At 46.2% G+C, this 21,002-nt stretch overlaps 1 protein-coding gene across 2 annotated transcripts in view; it reads left to right on the forward strand.

Moving 5' to 3' along the window:
- LOC144151955 (beta-hexosaminidase subunit beta-like) overlaps nucleotides 1-21,002 on the forward strand; it is a 96,541-nt gene that overhangs the window by 65,335 nt on the left and 10,204 nt on the right. For both annotated transcript variants that reach the window (XM_077683142.1, XM_077683143.1), the window contains 3 exons: nucleotides 622-814; nucleotides 13,823-13,913; nucleotides 14,865-14,969. In XM_077683142.1, coding sequence (XP_077539268.1) covers nucleotides 622-814; nucleotides 13,823-13,913; nucleotides 14,865-14,969 — 389 coding nt within the window. The remainder of the gene's footprint in view (nucleotides 1-621; nucleotides 815-13,822; nucleotides 13,914-14,864; nucleotides 14,970-21,002) is intronic.

The following is a 21,002-nucleotide window of genomic DNA, read 5'->3' on the forward strand; positions in this document are numbered from 1 at the left end:
AGACTACCTGCGATGTGCCCGGGTTCGCGTTCTATGCCCTCCCGTGAAGCGTGTCAAGCTCCCGTTTTATGTTCCCTTTGGTGCTGCTGCATTGCCTGCCTCCGGTTTCTACGACATTCGTGGCTGTGCACGTGCTCATCACTTAGTTGTGTGGCTCTCGTATTCCGCATGTCCCGCTAGCATTTCATGAAGGGCGTCCTCTTCGACATTCAGGGCCACGTGAGCAACTATGGCGCGTTTTCACTCTTCGCCTCCGTCTCGCTTAAGGATTTATCTCTTTCTCTGTCTTGTGCCTACATCGGCTTCGAAAACTCTACATCGAGAGGATGACAGCTTCACTATAAAGCGCTCACTCACACACCGACACGTTCATTGCCCAGTAAAAGGAGCAGACATATAAAATATACACTTGATTATTCACGTTCCACAATCCACCAGTAGCCATCCCGTATCTTAGAGAAATTTTTAAGAAGCACTACGTTGCTTGTTTTAGTTGCCCCGAAGCCAGAAAACGACTTCAACTTTGCTCCTTTCCCCGTGCAGAAAATGCGGAACTCTCAACGACACAAAAACGCTTTCCAGCGATGATAAGACACTCACGTCGTATGTCTTCCCCTGCAGCCACCGGAGGGCACCGTGGTGCAGGTGTGGAAGTCCCGACGCGTCGGCCAGGAACTCGAATGGCCTGTTTACGCATACAAGCATACGGGCAATGGCTACGAAGTAGTGGTGTCCGGCTGCTGGTACCTGGACCACTTCGATGACATCATGGGATGGGAGAGCTACTATGACTGCGAGCCCCGCGCCTTCGATGGTGAGTGAAGCAGCGTGACTTCGGTGACACAGCTAGCTGCAGAATTGGAGCAAGACATATTTCATACTGCATAATTACATTAGAAATACTAGGGCATCCGTTATTGCATGCATCGCGGCACATTTCTACCCAGTCATGCAGAGGCGCAACAACTGATGGCATCTCCGACAACAGCGCCGCCTTGTAGACCGTAGACCATGCATCGTTACCGTACACTTTGGTTGGAAGTTGCAGGAGTGGATAGAATTATCCTTATCTTTGATAATAGACCACCTGTTGAACAAGATGGGACTCAGGAAGGCGGAGAAAGCGAAAAACGCGGAGACAGGATCTTATCACGGATAGGAATCAGCCAGACAGCGAGTCAACTGGCGCGACAGGAGGAAGAGAACAAAATTCAGTGAAAGAAGGAATAAGCGAAAACTGCAGAGATAAGCGAAGGTAGGACGCGCAGATAACTAAAACAGAAGCAAGACCTTTAATAGAAAAATTGAAGCAGGAAATTATACACAATGAGTATTTATTTCTCTGCGTAACTGTTATGGCCAGCTGCTCTTCCGAAGTACACTTCCGAAATAAGGACACCGTTAGTTGAGTGGGGAAAATAACCGGATGCAGTATTTAGGCAAGCAAAAAATGAATTTTATTATTATTGTAATATAATTATTATTCTCCGTAGTTGTGAAACTACTGTAAAACTATTATTCTCAGTAGCTGTGAAACTACTGAGAATGACCAATAAGAACGACTCTCTCGGCTTCTATTATCAAAATGCTCGGGGTCTATGTACTAAGTCCCCGAATTTCTTAGAAATGTTCTGTGCTCCAAATTTTCTACTATTGTTATTACTGGAACTTGGCTTTGCAATGATATCTCATTTTCCGACTATTTTCCTCCGACCGATGAAATTTTTAGAAGCGACAGAATGTTAACTGGGCCTCAGCAAAAGGCTGGCAGTGTTCTCATTGCCATCGATCGCTCAGTGCAATGCGTGCGGCGTGCAGACCTCGACGCCGAGGAATCAGTCTGGCTTAAGGTAGGCCTCAAGAGGGACAGAAGCTGCTAATCGGTGCATTCTGTATATCCAAAGGTATTTTACCTGCTGAATATGATAAAAACCTCACATCTATCGAAAATGTTTCCAATTCACACTCCAACCATAAGCTAATTATACTTGGCGACTTCAACGCCCCAGGTATTCACTGAAACAGTCTTTCATTTCAGCATAAAAACCATTATGCAGCGCCGAAATGCAGCATGTTATTAGATTTTCAGTCACTCACCTCATTGGAGCAGTACTGCCACATAGAAAACTTATGTGGTAATGTCCTAGATGTGTGCTTCTCGAACTTGAAAAACGTACAAGTGTGTGCCTGCGAAATATCTCTTGTACACCCCGAGAAGTTTCACCACCCTCTTATTGGCTCTGTCTCTGTCGCTGCCCAGCATCGCTATGGTGGTGGTGACGATTGTGCAGTACAACGATATGCTTTCAAGCGTGGAGATTATGCTGGGCTCTATCACTTTTATTCATCTGCTGAATGGTCTAGTGTTTTTGATGTCAATGATGTTGACGAACAGGTTCGACGTTTTGCCAAAATTGTCAGGAGTGGCATGGAAAAGTACATTTCTTGTTGTAAGCCTGCTCATTCCGAATTTCCCCACTGGTTCTCTAAAGAACTCCGAAGTTCGCTTAAACTTAGGACAGCGCCCATAAAAAGGCCAAGCGTTCTGGGCTCGACAAGTGGAAAGCGGAGTTTAGTCGGTATCGCTCACTTTGTAAAAGCCTCTACCGGCGTGACCACTAGCTCTATATAGAGTCATTACAGGCTTCTGAATCTCAGAAACAGGCTGACTTCTGGAGGTATGTACGCGGCCGTTCTAAGCCGTCTAAAGAACACATTACCCTGCTTAATTCCGATGGTGAACAGGTTGAGGATGCTGCCAACAGCTTTTCTCAGTACTCTCATTCTGTCTTTGAAATGCCAGATGGTCACGACGAACGCGTATTGTTTAATAATTTGTCTAATTTAATAAACCTATGTTCGATGAAAAATGTGTCAATGATAGCCTTAAATGGATGAAATCGTCACTTTCCTGTGGTGTAGATGGAATTCAAGCAGTCCTAATGAAGGCTTACGGTAACAATTTTGTGCCTGTTTTAATTTCTATTTATATAACTTTTTACTTTTAGGCAAATTTCCTCGTGCATGGAAGATCGCTCAAATTTTTCCAATATTTAAATCTGGTGATAAGTCAGCCGTTACTATCGCCCAATCTCACTCCTTTGTGTCGCCTCAAAACTCTTTGAGTCAGCTCTGCACAGCGTTCTTGCTGCCTGCGTCAAGAACGTTCTGATACCAAATCAGCACGGCTTTTTCTCGGGTCGATCGACGGTAACAAATCTTGCAAACTTTATGTCACAGGCTTCGGCTGCAGTTTGTGAAAACGGCCAGTTGGACGTTATTTCGACCTCAGTAAGGCGTTTGATGTGGTGAACCATCAAATTTTAATTAACAAGCTTACTACGTCTGGTGTAGACGCAAGCCTTGTTGCCTTGTTGTCCAACTGTCTCCTTGACCGGTCCTTTTACGTAGGTGTAAACTTCAAAAGGTCTAGTGTTTACCCTGCAACAAGTGGTGTACCTCAGGGTTCAGTGCTGGGTCCACTATTGTTTTCTATCTTTATCAATGATGTGTCAACAGTCTTAACAAAATCTTCATTTTTTCTCTGTGCTGATGATGTCAAACTATTTAGGCACATTAGCAGTTTTCGGGACTGATGTGCCTTTCGGAGGGATGTGTCGGAATTATCGGTCTGGTGCAGCAAAAACTGTCTAATTTTAAACCCCGCTAAAACAAAGGTTGTCACGTACAGCCGGAAAACCCATCGTCTACTGTCTTCCTACAGTATAGAGGGAGATCCTTTGCGAATGGTTGAGGAAATTAGGGACCTCGGGGTTCTTTTCGACAGTACCTTCTATTTTTCTTCTCATATTATTCTCATCACCCGGTGAGCGCTCCGAAGTCTTGGAAATGTGTGTCGGATTACAAAGAAAGTCTCTTCTTCTGATCCATTTCTAATGCTATACAATGCAATATGCATCCCTCAGTTAGAATATGCTTCTGTTAAATGGAACGGTATCTCCAAATCTAGTAGTGAAATAATAGAATGTGTGAAGGAGAATTTTTTATCCATTAATAAGCACCGTCATCACAATCACAGTTTTCATCCTGATTCTGACTTACCCATAGTTCCTTCCATCCCTTCGTTGAACTGCAGACGTATGCGTGCAGACCTTACATTTCTTCACAAAATTGTTCATGGGGACCTTTCTTGCGCAGACCTGCTTAACTGTTTAGTGTTTAGTGTTCCACAAAGGTCCACCAGGTCGCATCGTCCTTTCTTGACCACTGCGCGCAACTCAAATCATTCTCCTGTGCGCAGAATACAGAATTGTTACAACCGCTTCTCTGAACGCCTTGACATCTTTCAAAGTTCCTTTACAATTTACCGTACTGCGCTGTTGAATACAGTATGTTAAACATCTATAATATCTCTGTCGTTCGTTTTTCTTTTTTTTTCATTGCTGTAATTTGGTTTCTCTGTGGTTCTGTTTAACCAATAGATAGTTGCCTATTTTTGAAATTGTTTACTTATTATGCTTGTCTTATCATTTGTCTTTGATTGATTGATTATTATTATTGTGATGACGCCCATGATGGCAGCCAGCATGGAGTGTGTGTACTGTGCTGCTCTGTTTTTTACTGAAAGCATAAGTTTGTTTGATGTGCATCATGCAAAAAACGTGCTCACATCTAGTGTATTCAGCTACCGGATGAGCAGCTACAATCTTTGATGACTAGTGAGCAACCTTTCCAGTTTAGTCTGTGTTCGTGTTTGGCGTTGGATGCCTAGGGTAGGCCTAGCATCGGCACTGGCGATGAGAGCCAAGGATTGCCTCCCTCGACGCAATCACTCCTTACACCTTACACACGGGTGACCTGGAAGAATCGGGTGGTCTCCAACGCATGCTTCTCAACGCCATCGAGGGGATCTCTTTCCTGACGGACGAGGTGGCGAAGCTGCGAGAGGGGAACGAGCGCCTGTTCAGGGACAATGCCCGTGCTTCCAACCGTAGGGAGACGTAATTGCTGCGCTGCGGGCGGAGGTTCGCAGTTTGCGGCGCGGGTAGCTGTCGAGACGAGCCGGTTTCTTTCTTCCCGTGCCTTCCCCCACTTCGACGCCCACGCTCAATGGGACGGCGACCGCAGCTTCTCTACGGCGTGAGCCCTCTTCAACGTTTGCCGGTTCTGTGGCGAATACGAACGGAACGGTGGTGGACACAGCGCCCGACCAGCCGATGCCAGGGTCGACAACTTCTTCGCCTTCTCCCCCACTAGGTCCCCGATCCAGCGCCCCTCCTTGCACCGACCCGGTGAAGTCCAACAAAAAGAACGCGAGTGCGGCGTGTGTAGGCGCAGCAGACACAACTCGAATCTCCGTTGTGCAGCTACCGAAGTACCCGAGGCGCATCTTCGTCTCGAAGCTATCTCCCCGCATCACCTCTGCGCAACTGACCGCGCACTTATCGCCCGTGGACGTCACACCTTTATCGTGCCAACGGCTGAAGACAAAGTACGACTCCTATTCCTCTTTCTGCGTGACTGTAAGTAGGGACTCTTTTCAGCGTCTGGCTGAACCCTCCTTGCGGCCTAAGGACTGTCTTTTTAAACCGTTCCGAGGAAAGCTGCTTACTTTCTACCGATGTCGCGTATGATGACAAAGGGAAGAAATAGAATAGACATCTATTATCAGAATGCTCGCGGTCTTCGCACCAAAGCGTTTGAACTTTTCTCAAATTTAGTTTCTTCAAGTATTCAGGTTATTGTTATTTGTGGAACCTGGCTCTGCGGTGATATTAGCTCTTCGGATTATTTTCCACCAAACTACCAAGTCTTTTGTAAATATAGAAATTTTGGTGGGGTTAAGCAAAAGGGAGGGGGGTTGTTAGTTGCTGTTGCCAGTGCTTTTCAATGTGCACGGTGTCATAAACTGGAAGGCGACCACGAGTCTCTCTGGCTAGATATACGACTAAATTTAGGTTAGATGATTTTAATGGGGGCATTTTATATTCCTCCTGATATTGCTCCTTCATCGTTCAATCAAGTTCTTACATTTATAGGACAAGTATTCGCATCTCACTAAAACCATCAGCATGTTATTCTGAGTGATTTCGATACACCTGGTGTGCAAAGGGGTAGCCTTACTCTTCAACACTACAACTATTACGTGCAATGGAAATATAGCATGCTATTAGACTTCGTAGCCTTCGCATCCATGATGCAACTTAATATCAAAAATAGCTCCGAAAACATCTTAGACCTCTTCTTTTAAACATTCAGAATGCACGAGTATCGAGGTCTGGTATTTCTCTTGTTAAACCCGACCAGTTTCATCCTCAATTTTTAGTTTCTACTCCAATATCTTTTCAACGCCGTAATTTATCGTTGAAGAATAACGTATTATCTTGCTACTTTTATGCTCGTGGGGACTAAATTGGCTTGTACGACTTCTTTTGTACTTTTGATTGGTCTGCAATTCAAGATGTTCTGATTGTGATGCGCAGGTCGAGCGGTTGACTGAAGTTGTCAAAAGCGGTATGGACAAGTTTATCCCCAAGTTCAAGCCCAGCTGCTCAAAGTACCCCTATTGGTTCTCCACAGAACTTCGTACCGCGCTTAAATTAATGAACCACGCCCACAGAACGCAAAGAGCACTGGCCTTGATAAATTGAAGGAAGACTTTCGCTCTAACCAAACAATATGTAAAAGTCTATACGAGCGTGACTACCGCTCCTCTCTAGATTCCGTGGAGAGCACCATGAATTCCCAGCCTTCAGAATTCTGAAAGTATATCCGGTCTCGTAAAAACAACTGATGTGATCGCATCACCCTGGTTAATTCCTATGAGGAAAAGGTGCATGACGTCGCCAACTATTTAGCGCAGCAATTTAGCGCTACATATTGCCAGCGCAATGAGACTGAAATGAACCTTTTGTTAAACCATGTACAACGCCCAAGCCTTGTACTATTAGACGAAAAGCTGGTTCTTGAGAGCCCAAAGCGCATAAAACCATCGTTGTCCTGTGGCCCTGACGGAATCCCTCCAGCCATTGTTAAAAGGTATGGCAGTATGTTTGTACCTGTTCTAACTCATATACTCAATAAATGTCTAAAAAAACGTCTTCCCTCGCACGTGGAAAATTTCTAGAGTGCGTCTAATTTTAAAGACCGGCACGACGTATGATGCAACAAATTATAGGGCTGTCTTTCTCCTTTGTGCCTGCTCCAAGCTGTTTGAGACAGCGCTTCACAAAGCCGTATCAAGTTCTGTACAAAACGTCCGTATACCTAACCAGCATGGTTCTATATCGGGAAGGTCGAGAACAACAAATCTCGCCTGCTTCATGGAGCAGGCCTCCGCAGCAGTTTCAGAGAAGGGCCAGTTGGACGCTGTATACTGCGACCTGAGCAAGGCATTCGATGTTGTCTGCCACTCGTCATTACTGAATAAGCTTTTACTGTCTGGTATTGATGCACCACTCGTGGCATTGTTGTCGAGTTAACCTACACAATCGGTTTTGTTATGTTAGGGTTAACGGCAAGAAGTCCGCTATGTACAGGACAACAAGTGGTGTGCGCCAAGGCTGTGTGTTGGGCCCTCTGTTGTTCTCAATTTTTATAAACGATGTGTCAGATGCAATCAAGAAGTCTTCGTTCCTAATCTATGCAAACGACATCAAAATATTAAAGCGTATTGAGTCCGCCGAGGACTGTGTTTTCCTCAACAAAGATGCGTCCTCGTTCTCTAAATGGTGTTCAGAGAATAGATTAAATCCTAATCCAAAGAAAACAAAGGTCATCTCTTATAGCCGAAAAACAAACATACTTTACTTTCCATACACAATTGACGGCGGCCCCCTGTCTAGAGTTGATGGTATCAGAGACCTTGGAGTGCTCTTTGACAGCGCCTTAACTTTCTCGCCCAATGCCGATCAACTCACTCGTCGGACTCTTCGCTATCTTTGCGCTGTATGCAGATTTTCACGGGACTTTCGGTCTCCTAATTCATTCCTGAAACTAGTCAAACACTTTGTATTCCTGAACTAGAATATGCCTCTGTCGTGTGGAATGGAGCCTGTCATTCTAACAGCAAACGTATAGAGCGTGTTCAGACCAAATTTCTATCAATATACAGGCATCGTTTTTCCTCTGGGCCTCCCGAGACTGCCTTAGCAGTATCCCGATCGCCATTTACCTGTCTCTCTGAGTTGTCGGCGAACATACCTAGATCTTCTTTTTCTATATAAACTGCTTCATGTTATTATCTCATGCCAGGAACTACTTGAACTAGTCAGCCTTCGTGTTTCGAAAACAAAAATCACGCCATATCCACGGAATGAATGATGATAAGTGGGGCGAAGCTGGAGAGGGGGAGATCATCGGTAACCGTAACTCTCCCGTGAAAGGTCGCCCATTACATCATTAAGAAAGATGTAAGACTGTGTGCGTACATTGTACAAATCAACTTTTATTTTCGGAGTCAATGCTCCCAGGCCCACACCTGGTGAAAGACCCCGCGCCATCGAGGACTACCCCGCACCTCTACCACAATTTGTCACGTAGGATGGGACACAACGGTAAAGAAAGAACTTTTATTTAGGGCGAACTTGTGCCCGAACAAGACGAGAGGAAACGAGCAAAGGTCTTTGCGTCTCGTTCGATCTCCGAGAACGGCTGCCTGCGTTCGTGGCGTGATCTCTTGCGTGATCTCCCCCTCGCAGTGCACGTGCGCTCGCGCCTCCGTTGGCGAACACAGACAAGCTCGCGCTCCCGGTGCCGAGTTTGCGCTGCCGGTTGCAGCCGGTTCTTGCGCGTGCAACGCGCCCCACTTTGCGATATCTCCGAAAGCATGCGGCGGTCACGTACCACGAGACACAAGGGATGGATAGACCCATGGCTTTAGGAGCTTCGCCCCTAAAACAAGGCTTACCCCCCCTTTCCAGAATGCTACAGCACTCAACACCCATTCCCCCCTCCAAAGAGTTCAGCGTCTCTATAACTGTCACTCTGGGAAACTTGGTGTATTTCAACATACCCTTCGGGAGTTTTTGATTGGGTTTTGAGCTGCAATAAAATAATTACTCTTCTTTTAGGCCCACTTCATTTTTTGTTTTTTTTTTACGTCGCTTTTATGTGTGCAATGTTTTCATAGTTCTTATTTCTTGTTTGTAATTCCTGTATGTTTGTGACTTTGTGGCTGTAATTGCTTGATCGACTTGTCATATATTACGGTATGCTACTTGCCTTCCGTCGCACACGATTTATTGTGCCGCGAGGAGGCGCGCTTTGAGAATGCCTGTTCTTTATTTGTTACCAGTCATCTCTGATCACTCGCTTGCCCGTGATATGCCTTCGATATTCGCGACAGCCGCTGTGGCGCCGCGTGACCATCGCCGTCGTTCTGCTGTCACTGGTGCTACAAAATACTTAGCCCGCGGCCGCTGTTTGCTCGGCATTGAGAGCTGAGCATGAAACTATGAGGGCTGTGTACGCGTCAATACCGCAGAGAATAGCCGAAGTGATATCTAAAACTTCGCCGGTTATTCATTTGGACATAAGGTTGTCAGCTTAAGAAATTTGTTTGAGCAAGGACTTCATTGTAAATATACCTGTTTATTCATCACCTGTTGTTTACTTCTTGTTTACACCTGCTAATGGCCTCGTAATGCTTCACCTACAAAATCATCCGTGGGTGCGTAATGCCACGTTTGGCGCCGCCATGGACGCCCGAGGACGCCGAAGTTCTACATTCAGCAGGTGAGCACGATGTCACGAGATATTACAGTGGTGGCGGTCGCATTTTTCTGATTGCGAAACGTGAAAAGGAACCGTGATAGGTATGGCGACAGCACGTGGCCAGAAATCAGAGACCCAGATGAGTGCGAAGTACGTTTACGGGCCTCCGCCATAAGAGAAAACGAACTCAGAACTGTTGAGTGCAGAGCAAATACTCCAGTTCGTACGCAAGGTTTTTACTACGAGCACCAGGGGGTGCACTGGTTGAAAGAGGCAGTACACACACCTATATTCAAATAAAAGGAATTGGGAAAAAATTCAGAGCCATTCTAGCCTGTGACGAAGGATGACATGCCGAATTGGGCGGAATTCAAGAAGGTCACCAAAGCAGCAGGTTGTGTGGGAGAGTTGCGCTTAGTTCCTAGTTATTCAGGTGAATGGAAGTTATACGGACTAGTGTTTTATTCTAGAGGACAAAAACGGGGCTTAATATTTCTCGCAAAACGTTGTAGTCGTCTGAGCGGCTAATTATCACACATTTTGTTTTGAGGTGGTTCCGACAACACAAGCGTTATAGCCATTTTCTGTAACCATACCTCCACCTCAGGCTCTCATGAATTGACAGCACACAGGAATTCTCTATCATTTACTGCTTCGCTATAAACTGAGTATGGCAAGTATATGTGATTCGGCGTAATGCTAACGTCATCGTCGCGGTCAATTTCAATGCGATATTTTTTCATGATACCTACATTAGACTTAGAGCTATCATCACCAGCCTATCTACGCCCACTGCAGGGCAAATGCCTCTCCCATTATTCTCCAATTACCTCGGTCCTGTGCCAACTGTGACCAATTTACCCCTGCAAACTTCTTAATTTCATCTGCCCATCTAACTTTCTGCCGCCCCCTGCAACGCTTGCCTTCTCTAGGGATCCACTCTGTTACCCTTAATGACCAGCGGTTATCTTGCCTTCGCATTACATGCCCTGCCCACGTCCATTTCTTCTTCTTCATTTCTACTAATATGTCTTTAACGCCAGTTTGCTCCCTGACCCATTCCACTCTCTTGTTGTCCCTTAATGTTACACGTATCATTTTCTGCTGCATTGCCCGCTGAGTAGTTCTCAATTTAAGTTGAACCCTCTTAGTGAGCCTCCAAGTTTCTGCCCCGTAGGTGAGTACCGGTAAGATGCGGCTGTCATACACTTTCTTCTTCAGCGACAATGGTAGGCTGCTATTCATTATCTGAGAATGTCTGCCATATGCACCCCACCCCATTCTGATTCGTCTAATTATCTCTGCCTCATGGTTGGGATCTGGGGTCACAACTTGGCCTAAGTAGATATATTCGCTTACCACTTCCACTGCCTCGCCACCAATCTCAAACTGCTGTGCTGTCCCGAGGTTATTGATCATTGCTTTAGTTTTCTGCATATTTATTTTCAGGCCCACAGTTCTGCTCTGTTCGCAAAGTGCGGAAAGCATGCTTTGCAATTCGCCCCAGAGTTACTTAGCAAGGCAACGTCATCAGCAAATCTGAGGTTACTGAGGTATTCTCCATTAACCTTTACTCCCACCTGTTCCCAATCCAACGTTCTGAACACTTCTTGTAAGCATGCTGTGAATAACATTGGAGAGATTGTGTCTCCTTGTCTTGCACCCTTCCTTATGGGTATTTTACTGCTCTCCCTATGGACGATGATGGTAGCTGTAGACCCATTGTAGATATCCTCTAGTATTCTTACATAATGCTCATCTACCCCCTGGTTCCGTATTGCCTGAATGACTGCTAGGGTTTTAGAAAGCAGTTGACTCGGTCGAAACCCTAGAGCTATATCGTGCCGCAAAGTTTGCTTTGTCGCAAGATTGAATTTGGCGACGCGAATGTTTTCTATGCACCCTATCGACGGACGCAGTTTCCTACATGTAGCCTAGATATCTCCTGTAAATTAAATTCAGTCGTTGATCATTACATCACTTGGAAGACATCTATTCAACGGGACGCGCGACGATTCCCGGTAGCGGCGGCCGCTTCCCTGATGGAGCCGCAAAGCAAAAACACCTCTTTGTACGAGATTTCGGCGCACGTTAAAGATCTCCAGGCGGTCAAAATTATTCCGGAGCCCTCTACTGCGGCGCGCCTCATCACCTCCGTTGCGTCCGTGCGCTAAACCATACAATCAATCGCTCAATCAATTTACTCAACCTTGCCCGCTGCGCAAACGGCAGCAGCGGGCTACGTATTTTCTAGCACCAGTGATGGCAGAACGACGGCGATGGACACGCGGCGCCACAGCGGGTGCAGCGAATATGGAAAGCATATCATGGGCAAGCGAGTGATCAGAGATTGCTGGTAACCAATAAAGGACAGGCATGCGCAAGGGGCGCCTAGCATGCCTGTTAAGTTAACCTCGACCCGGCGCGCGCTGGCTGCAGATGGCGCAGCAATGCAGTTTTGCGCCGCTCGGCCATGCTCTCTACATCCCGCAAAATTTTGCTGGCGACTGTACGGGCTGACTCTAACAAATGTTGAGGCGAATATTCGGTCATTTGCTCACATATTTTATCATGTCATACGTATTAACCCATGTCGTCGTCGCGTCCTCCCTTTGACTCTGACAGGCTCGGTCTCTTTTCGGCGTGGTGTGCAAGCTTAAAATCTTGCCCCATTCCTTCCGCCAGTTTTTCCAGCAGTGAGCGGACTGCGGGATTCATAAGTAAAATGACTAATAAAAAAAAGGCAGCAAGTGGACAGAGACAGTCGTACGGCATCCTCCTAAAACGGTGCTTGCAAAGCTGTACTATCGCAGCAGCCGAAGCGCGTCACCGGATGTTGTTGGAGGCGTCACCAAGACGCGAGATATCACGTCCAATACCGAGCGGAGCGGAGGGGCGCGGAGAGGAAAAGACCAAAGGAGGAGGAATAGCGCTGCGTACGAAAAGCCGCTGTTTTGATTTGCAATAACATCACTAATATTACTAGCATTACCATATTTATAGACGAAGGTGATTACTACCACATTGATTTATCTGAAAATGTGAACACCCATCTATGGCCGAAGCATCTTTCACAGTCCTGCAGTCTGTCCCTGCTTGCGTGGGCACCAAGGCAAATGAGGGTGCTGGTCGCCTGTGAAAATGAGTCCAGCAGCCATTCCCTTCGGAGAGAGAGGCCATCAGGCCCCTGGACGTCGCGAGCTGGCTTATGCGAAGACACCTGCAATCCTTGCACCACTATCTCCGAGTTGCCTCATGCAGACCACATCTCCCGTCTCCTTCGAGGGGAGTTACCCCGGCCCAGCGAACACTCCTCTCACGTCTGCTGATCCTCTGCCACCACAGTGCAAAAAAAACCACACAGGCTTGGCATAGCTAAATCACGTACATGCCGACCTTGTGCTGCAATATGGACACTCGCGCATGGGCTGTGCTAATGTCCAAATAACGCCAAGTTGCCACAATATTATATGTAATAATAATTCCTAATTTATTCGCTCTTTTTTAGGCAACACGCAGTACATTACAACCATAATGTGTTCTTGGTCGTTTGTCCTTAATTATTGTAGGAGAGCCAGGAGGCGTTGCAGGATGCCGTTTGTGTGGTCTTATGGTTGACATAGTTCTCCAATGTCGCCAATATGGATCAGAGGGCTGCCGGAAGGCATGTCGAGGAAGTCGGACGATTGCGTCAAGTCGTCTTTTTGTGTCGTTGTTCCTAGACGGTAGTACATTGCCAGTTTGAGTGATTGCAGTCCAGTGATCTTCGCTAAAAGCAAAGAGCATTGGGGTTTTGGTCTAAACTAAACCTTCACCAGATGTAAAACTAACCGAACTCTCTGTTAACTCTTTAACACCAACTCGCCCAGTGTTCAGAGGCCGTCTTTACGTGATTGTGCCATAATTACTGCTTCTCAAATTATATTTTTGCACACGGGAAGAAACTTTGCGGCGACTGACGCTCAGCTTTAGCTGACCTCAAATACTAGGGTAAAAAAATGGTTGTACTTCGTGGTAGTATGTGGTAGCAAGCACATAACGAAGTGAAAAACAAAAGTGCGCTTACGCCACTCAGTAATCCACGTTATATTTTATGGGTGACGCTGTGTGTTAACTTTTCTTTCGACGTTTCAATGTGTTGACGCAGGCACAGCAAAACAGAAAGCGCTGGTGCTCGGCGGCGAGGCCTGCATCTGGGGAGAGTTTGTCGACCAGACCAACCTCCTGTCCGCCCTGTGGTAATTCCCCCTTCTTCACTATACTCTTGCGTTTAGGAAGACCTCGGGAACTAAATCCTTAAACTTGTTAGGAAAAAAAATGGCCAGGTTTTGCTAATCGTGCCGAAAATTTTGCCGAAAGGGGATACCCTTCGGCCATCCCTGCCACTTAAAAGCCTGTCTTCTGCCCCCTACCCCCCCCTCCACACACACATATCCCTCTTTTCCCATCCAGTCTTTGTCCTACTAAAATAAACACGGTGGAGGTTTGCTAAAGTCGATTCACTTTTTCTTCCCCGCCATATATTGGGACATCCATTACAGTCAGATTTGGAATGCGGCCACAAGGTCTTGCCTCGGTTGCGAGACCTTTTTGCATTTTGCATCGTATTATTCTTTCCAATGCCTATATTTTTTTATTTTCTCTCGTAAATAAGGCACACATTTGTTTCTAATTAGAGCAACACTGCTTGCTACCCGTTTGACATTCACGTTCTGGTTCATATATTCCTAATGTTTTCTTCTTGCTCCACAATGTTTATCTATGAAGTATGGTACCAGACTTAGTTGTTTGGAAACGTTTTGCGTTTTAAACTCCTTGTTTAAGAAGTCGTTTATCTTTATTCGGGGTGGAAGAATGGAGGGACACAGACGGGCGGACAGGCAGGCAGACAGACAGACAGACAGACAGACAGACAGACAGACAGACAGACAGACAGACAGATCGACAGACAGACATACAGACAGACAGACAGACAGACAGACAGACAGACAGACAGACAGACAGACAGACAGACAGACAGACAGATATTTTTGCACTACAGTAGCCGAAGAAATACTTTCGTATTTAGAAGAGGCCGGCTTTTATTCCCCTTCCGTTTATTTGTCACACCAACCGTCAAAAATTGTGAACGAAGCATACAGGAATTTTGTTTTTTTTTAATTGGCCGTTTCTGTGCCACTTTATCGCAGGCCGCGAGCCTCTGCCGTGGCGGAACGCCTGTGGAGCAACCGACACCTGGACAGCTCCGACAAGGCCGCGCCTCGCCTGAACGCCCAACGGTGCCGCATGCTGAGGTACGTTCGACCGGAACCTTCGCTTTTCTAGGCGATACTTAAGGTAAAAGTTTCGGGCGCGAAATTCTGCGATAAAGCACCTTCGATGTTGTTGCAGCTGAATTACCCGGGCAAGAAAATGGCCGCCGCATTAAATGGTAAATAAAACATACACGATCCTGGTCTCACAGGATATGAACCAGGGTCTGCACCGTAGCAGCCCGGCGCTGTACCAAATTCATTTGTTTGTTTATTTCTGCGATACTGCCAGTATCGTTCTGGTTGCCAATGCCGCAGTGTACAAAACATAGTGAAACCGGCATATAGCAAACGGCAGTCCACTCAGGAGCAATAAGAGACTAACTAGACACACTGCACAACTGGGCAGATTTTGCAAGGTACCGGGACGACAAAAGAAATAAGTACTAAGGAATTACTTATTCTGTGTTAGAAACACGTGTTTAGCAATATGATTAGGCATATAAAAAGGCAAAAAACTCAATCAGAAAAAAGTACGACAATCATGTTCAAGTTCCAGATTTCCAAAAGGAAGTTGTCACAAAATCCAGGATATACAGCGAGGGTCGCAGAGCCAAAGACTTTAGTGGGACTTCGGTTCGTCGATACAAAATGACGGTAAAATTTATACACAGCAACGAAAAATTCTTACAAAATACGGACATGCAAATACGCTTTTACATCACAAATCAAGCCAAAAACACGCAACACGGTATCAAAGGAATCGAAGAACAAACTAGTCAAACAGTTAAACGATCACAAGTTCGGTTATTCGAGAAAAGGTTTTTGTGAGACTTTTTGAACAAAGGAAATGATGTGCAACACTTACTACTTGAAGGTCACTCATTCCAAAAGGATATTGCACGGAATGGGGAACTTTTTTTTCCCATTATTAGTATCAGCGGTGGGGGTAACAGGAAATTTTTATTAGCCGCAAACATGGTCACAATATTATTCTGCAAAAGGTCTGATGCAATAAATGGGAATGCCTGTTGATTATGTAGCGATTGGTGGAATAAGGTGTCGAGATTCAACTGGAACAAAGCATGCAAGGGTAAGATATTGTAAGAGCGTAGTAATGTGTAGGCGTTCGACTGCTAAGAACTAGAAGTTACAATGCGTATTGACTGATTTTGAATATTCTGTATTGATGATAAGTGACAAGCATAAGTGCTGTCCCATGAGACTATACCGTAGGTAATATGACTATGAATGAACGCAAAATACAGCGCCAGCAGTGCTTCGCGGGAAAAAAACGGCGAGGTTTGATTAATGCGCTCATACCAAACGCCTTCTTCTGCTTCAACGCCTTCTTCTGCCTTTTTCTGCCAAACGCCAAGAAATACGACATCAGTACAAGCAGAAATGGAATGAATACCAAGTTGTATTACGGGAATAGTAGATAATGACCTCTGAGCACTTTTAAAGATCATACATTTTGTTTTTGTGGGGTTAATACTCAGGGATTACTGCTGCACCTATTTATGAGGCTATTATTGCAAGATTTAACTTCGAGATAAGAGCACCAATGGTTTTATCAAATGAAGATATGGTTGCGTCATCTGCGTATAAAACACAGTGATCACGGTCATAAGAGCTAAGAACATCAGCAAGACTACTCCTATATAAAATGAATAGAAAAGGACCCAATACTGAGCCCTGCACTACTCCTTGGTTAACATATTTTATGGCAGAAAAGATATTTTCAGCGTGTACTGTGTACTCTCGGTCAAGTAGGTAATTTTTTAAGAATATAAGCGCAGGCCTAGTTATGCCATAAAACTGAAGTTTATGAAACAAGACTTGGTCATTTACTGCTTCAGAGGCGTTTGTGAAATCCAAAAAGACCGAACTCACTAAATTTCCCGAATCGATACATTTCTTTATGTAATCAGTTAGAGACAGCACAGCTAGATTTGTAGACCTACCAACCTGGCGGAAACGGAATTGGCTGTCTTTAAGCAACTTAAATTTAACTAAATACCCATTCAGACGTTTAACAAATATTTTCTCGACTAGTTTACTAAGGCAGGAAAGAATTGAAATTAGACGGTAGTTGGTAACTATTAGTTTATCGGCTTTGTTTTTAACTGGAATTACTTTAGCTTTTTCTAAAAATGAAGGTAATAAACAATGTTTATACACATGACAGAGCTTGTCGGAAATTAATGTGCAACTAGTTTGAAAGCCTTACACAAATGCCATCTAACCCAGCACCTGTATTTTTAAGATTAGTAATGGTGGAAAAGACTTCGTGTGGTGGTGGTGGTGGTGGTGAAACTTTATTTCCAAAAAGGGTCCTGAAGGACACCTGACCGGTGTCAAGGTGTAGAGGGCATCTCCCACGTCGGGACGGGGAGCCCGAGACTCTCCGCCGCTACGCGGGCCTTCTGGACAGCCCAGAGTTGATCGTTAAGTTCACTGCTCCTGAGAGCACTGTCCCACTTGACCTTATCCTCCAGATAGGAGGCTTGCGTAGCACAACCACACAACATATGACCCAAGTTCACACGCCCATCACACTTTCAACACGTAGCAGTTCCGTCGTAGTCCGAGTCGATGTGGCTCATCCTCCAAGGATTGGCGTATGAGTCCGTTTGTAACATGCGGAGAGTGGCTGACTGCGCCCTGTTGAGTCCTTTATGTGGGAGCGCAAATTCCCGTCGATTTAAGTAGAAGTGCTTGGTGAGCTCGTTGTAGGTCTGAAGTTGATCCTTGAAAGCCCTTTGGGGAGACGGGGGTGGTTGGGAGGGTGCGCGGCTGCTGAGTCCTCGCGCCGCCTCGTGTGCGGATTCATTGAAATTCCGCTGTCCTCCCCCGAGGTCGCCCATGTGGGCTGGAAACCAGACTATCAAATGACTACTAATGTGTCTATCTTCCAATAACTTGGAGACTTTGGCATCAACCACTCCCCTGGCGAAGGCTCGAGTGGCCGCCTTAGAGTCGCTATAAATGACCTTATGTTGAGGATCAAGCAGAGCAAGTGCAATGGCCATTTGCTCAGCAACCTCCGGATTCTTGGTAAACACGGAAAGTGCGTTGCACATCCGTTCTTGAGCATCAATGACGGCTATCGAAAAGGCCTGTCTTCCATTTATCTGAGCAGCATCTACAGAAGCCGACTCCGTAGGGCTCTCGAGAGCTGCAGCTAGAAGTGCCTTGGCTCGAGACAGTCTCCTTCCTTGATTAAAGACAGGGTGGACGTTTCTGGGGAAAGGACGGACCACGATGGAGTCTCTGATTTCTCTGCTAAGGTGTTTAACACTCTCCTTATTCTGTTCGGTAAAGATGCCCAGAGTGACCAGAATGTCTCTGCCTGCTCTAGTTCCTGACAGTCGACCTACCTGCGCAGTGTGCTGGGCTTCTGCGATTTCTGATAACGTATTGTGAACCCCTAGTTTCAGTAGGAGATCTGTGGATGCATTGATAGGAAGCCCCAAAGCTACCTTAAAAACACGACGAATCATGGTGTCGAGGCGTTTCTCTTCGGTTTTCTTCCAATTGAGCATAGCCGCGACGTAAGAAATGTGGCATAGGACGAAAGCGTGGATAAGCCTGATGGCGCACTCCTCGCTTATACCCCTATTCCTGTTGAGAATGCGTCGAAACATTCGTAACGCGTTTTCAACTTCCCCGGTAATCTTTTGTAACATTAAGTTGTTGGAACCGTTTCCTTCGATAATTAAGCCCAGAACTCTGATGGAATTGACCTCCGGAATGCGATTGCCGTGCATGTCAAAAAGCGCAACGTTGGGCCTCCTGTCCTGCTCCCAACCCTTGGGCTTGCGTCCTGGTCTAGATGGGCTATAGAAAAGCAACTCCGACTTCTTTGAGGAGCATGTAAGACCCGCAGGGGCGAGGTATAGCTCTGTGGCCCTGACAGCTTTTTGCAATCGAGCCTCCAATTCACCGTCACTGCCCCCAGCACTCTACAGGGTAACATCATCAGCGTAGATGGTGTGTTCAACCCCCTCAATATCGAGAAGTGCTCTAGCTAATTTGGACATGACTAGATTGAACAAAAAGGGAGACAGTACCGAGCCTTGAGGAGTTCCCCTGTCTCCAAGCTCGAGGGGTTCTGATATAATATCTCCAATGCGTAGGGAGGCGGTTCTGCCGCTGAGAAAAGATCGAACGTAAGAAAAGAAACGCTCGCCGAGACTAAGGTCCGATATGGCCTGAAGTATAGCCGTGTGGCGTATATTATCAAAGGCTTTTTCTACATCAAGGCCCAGAATGGCCCTTGTGTCTTGAGTGACCCGATCTAGCAGCTTCTTTTTGATCCGGAGCATAGCTTCCTGGGTCGAAAGACCCGGCCTGAAACCGATCATGGTATACGGGAAAAGCTGGTTATCCTCCGCATAAGCGGAGAGCCTGTTAAGCACAACATGCTCCGCAACCTTGCCGAGGCAGGACGTCAGAGAGATCGGTCTGAGGTTTTTAAGTCCGAGAGGCTTGCCCGGCTTAGGAATGAGTATCGTATTAGCGTGTTTCCAAGTATCTGGGACGTAGCCCTCTCTCCAGATATTATTGATTTGTCTGGTTAGATAGCTGATGGAATTATCCTCAAGATTTCGAAGCACTCTGTTCGAAATACCATCAGGGCCAGCAGCAGATTTACTGTTAAGCTCCTGAATAGCAAAACGAACTTCTCCCTCCGAAAAATCTCCGTCAAGCGCGTGGTTGGGAGAACCCGTATACACTACTGGCGGAGGGACGAAAGTCTGCGTTTTTATAAGTGGCAAATACTGACCGGCTAGATCTTCCAAGAGCTCGTCATCCTTAGCTTCCTTCCGCGCCTTGTGAATTATTTTGCTCAGTAGCGACCGCTGGGTTGGCTTGGATCTGGAACCTCCCTCATCTAGTAGATGTCTGAGGAGACCCCAGCCTCTCCCTTTGCGAAGTTGGCCGTCTAAGGAATTGCATATCTCATCCCATTGTTGTTTACATAGAACTTTACAGTACTCCTCAATCTCTCTGTTCAGTAGCGCGATCTTTTTCCTAAGCCTCGTGTTCAGTCGTCGGCCTTTCCACCGTGCTAGTATTGATTGCTTAGCCTCAAGGAGATTAGCTAATCTGTGGTCCATCTTCTCAGTTCCAACATCCGTGAGGATGGTTCTTTCTGACGCGTGAATGTCCAGCCCAAGCTGCTCTATCCAGCTCTCGAGCGGAGGATCTGCCTCATCGGGAGAGGCATCGGGATTAGCCCTCAATTTGCGGAACTTATCCCAATCAATCAGTTTAAACTCCCTCAGCTTCTTACAGACTACCTCGAAGCTGACGACTACAATATAGTGATCGCTGCCGAGGTCAATATCAGTATTCACCCAGCTAGGTTTCTCGATTCCCCGGACAAAAGCTAGGTCCGGCGTCGAGTCCCTGCACGTAGAAGTGCCGCATCTAGTTGGATGACTCGGGTCTGTAATGAGAGTGAGACTAAGGTCCGAGGCGTGCGTCCATAACCTTTCACCCTTGCCGGTGGAGTAAGGGTATTTCCACGCTTGGTGAGGGGCATTGAAATCCCCACCAACAATCAGAGGAGCGTTACCGGCCAGCCGTGCCCCTTTAGTTAGGATGGCCTTAAAGCTCTGCCTGGATTCTTTTGGGCTACTATACAAATTGAGGAGAAATATACTGCTGCTGTTGCCTATATAATTGTTAGGAATTATCTCCACAGCGATAAATTCTACCTTACAATGTGACGTACGGAGCTCGTGTCGGATATAAGGGATCTTCTTATTTATCAAAATGGCCACACCCCTGCCTTTATCCTCCCGGAGGCTCTCCGCCTTGTATCCCGTGAAAGGGAGGTCAGCCGCAAGAGTCTCCTGAAGCAAAATAACATGTGGTTTCTCAGCTTGTGATCTAATAAACTGCTGGAGGGCCGCCTTTTTTGGGTTGAATCCTCGGCAGTTCCATTGCCAGGCTCTAAAGGCTTTAGTTATCGAGGCCATCTTGACCGTGTGGGATCGCGTTATTTAGGTTAGTATTACTGTGGGAAATACCCTGCTCTGCCAAAGGGTTGGGATAGATCTT

The sequence above is a fragment of the Haemaphysalis longicornis genome, unplaced genomic scaffold (genome assembly GCF_048455015.1).
Source record: "Haemaphysalis longicornis isolate Haplotype H1 unplaced genomic scaffold, Haemaphysalis longicornis Haplotype H1 scaffold_9, whole genome shotgun sequence".
Lineage (NCBI taxonomy): Eukaryota > Metazoa > Arthropoda > Arachnida > Ixodida > Ixodidae > Haemaphysalis > Haemaphysalis longicornis.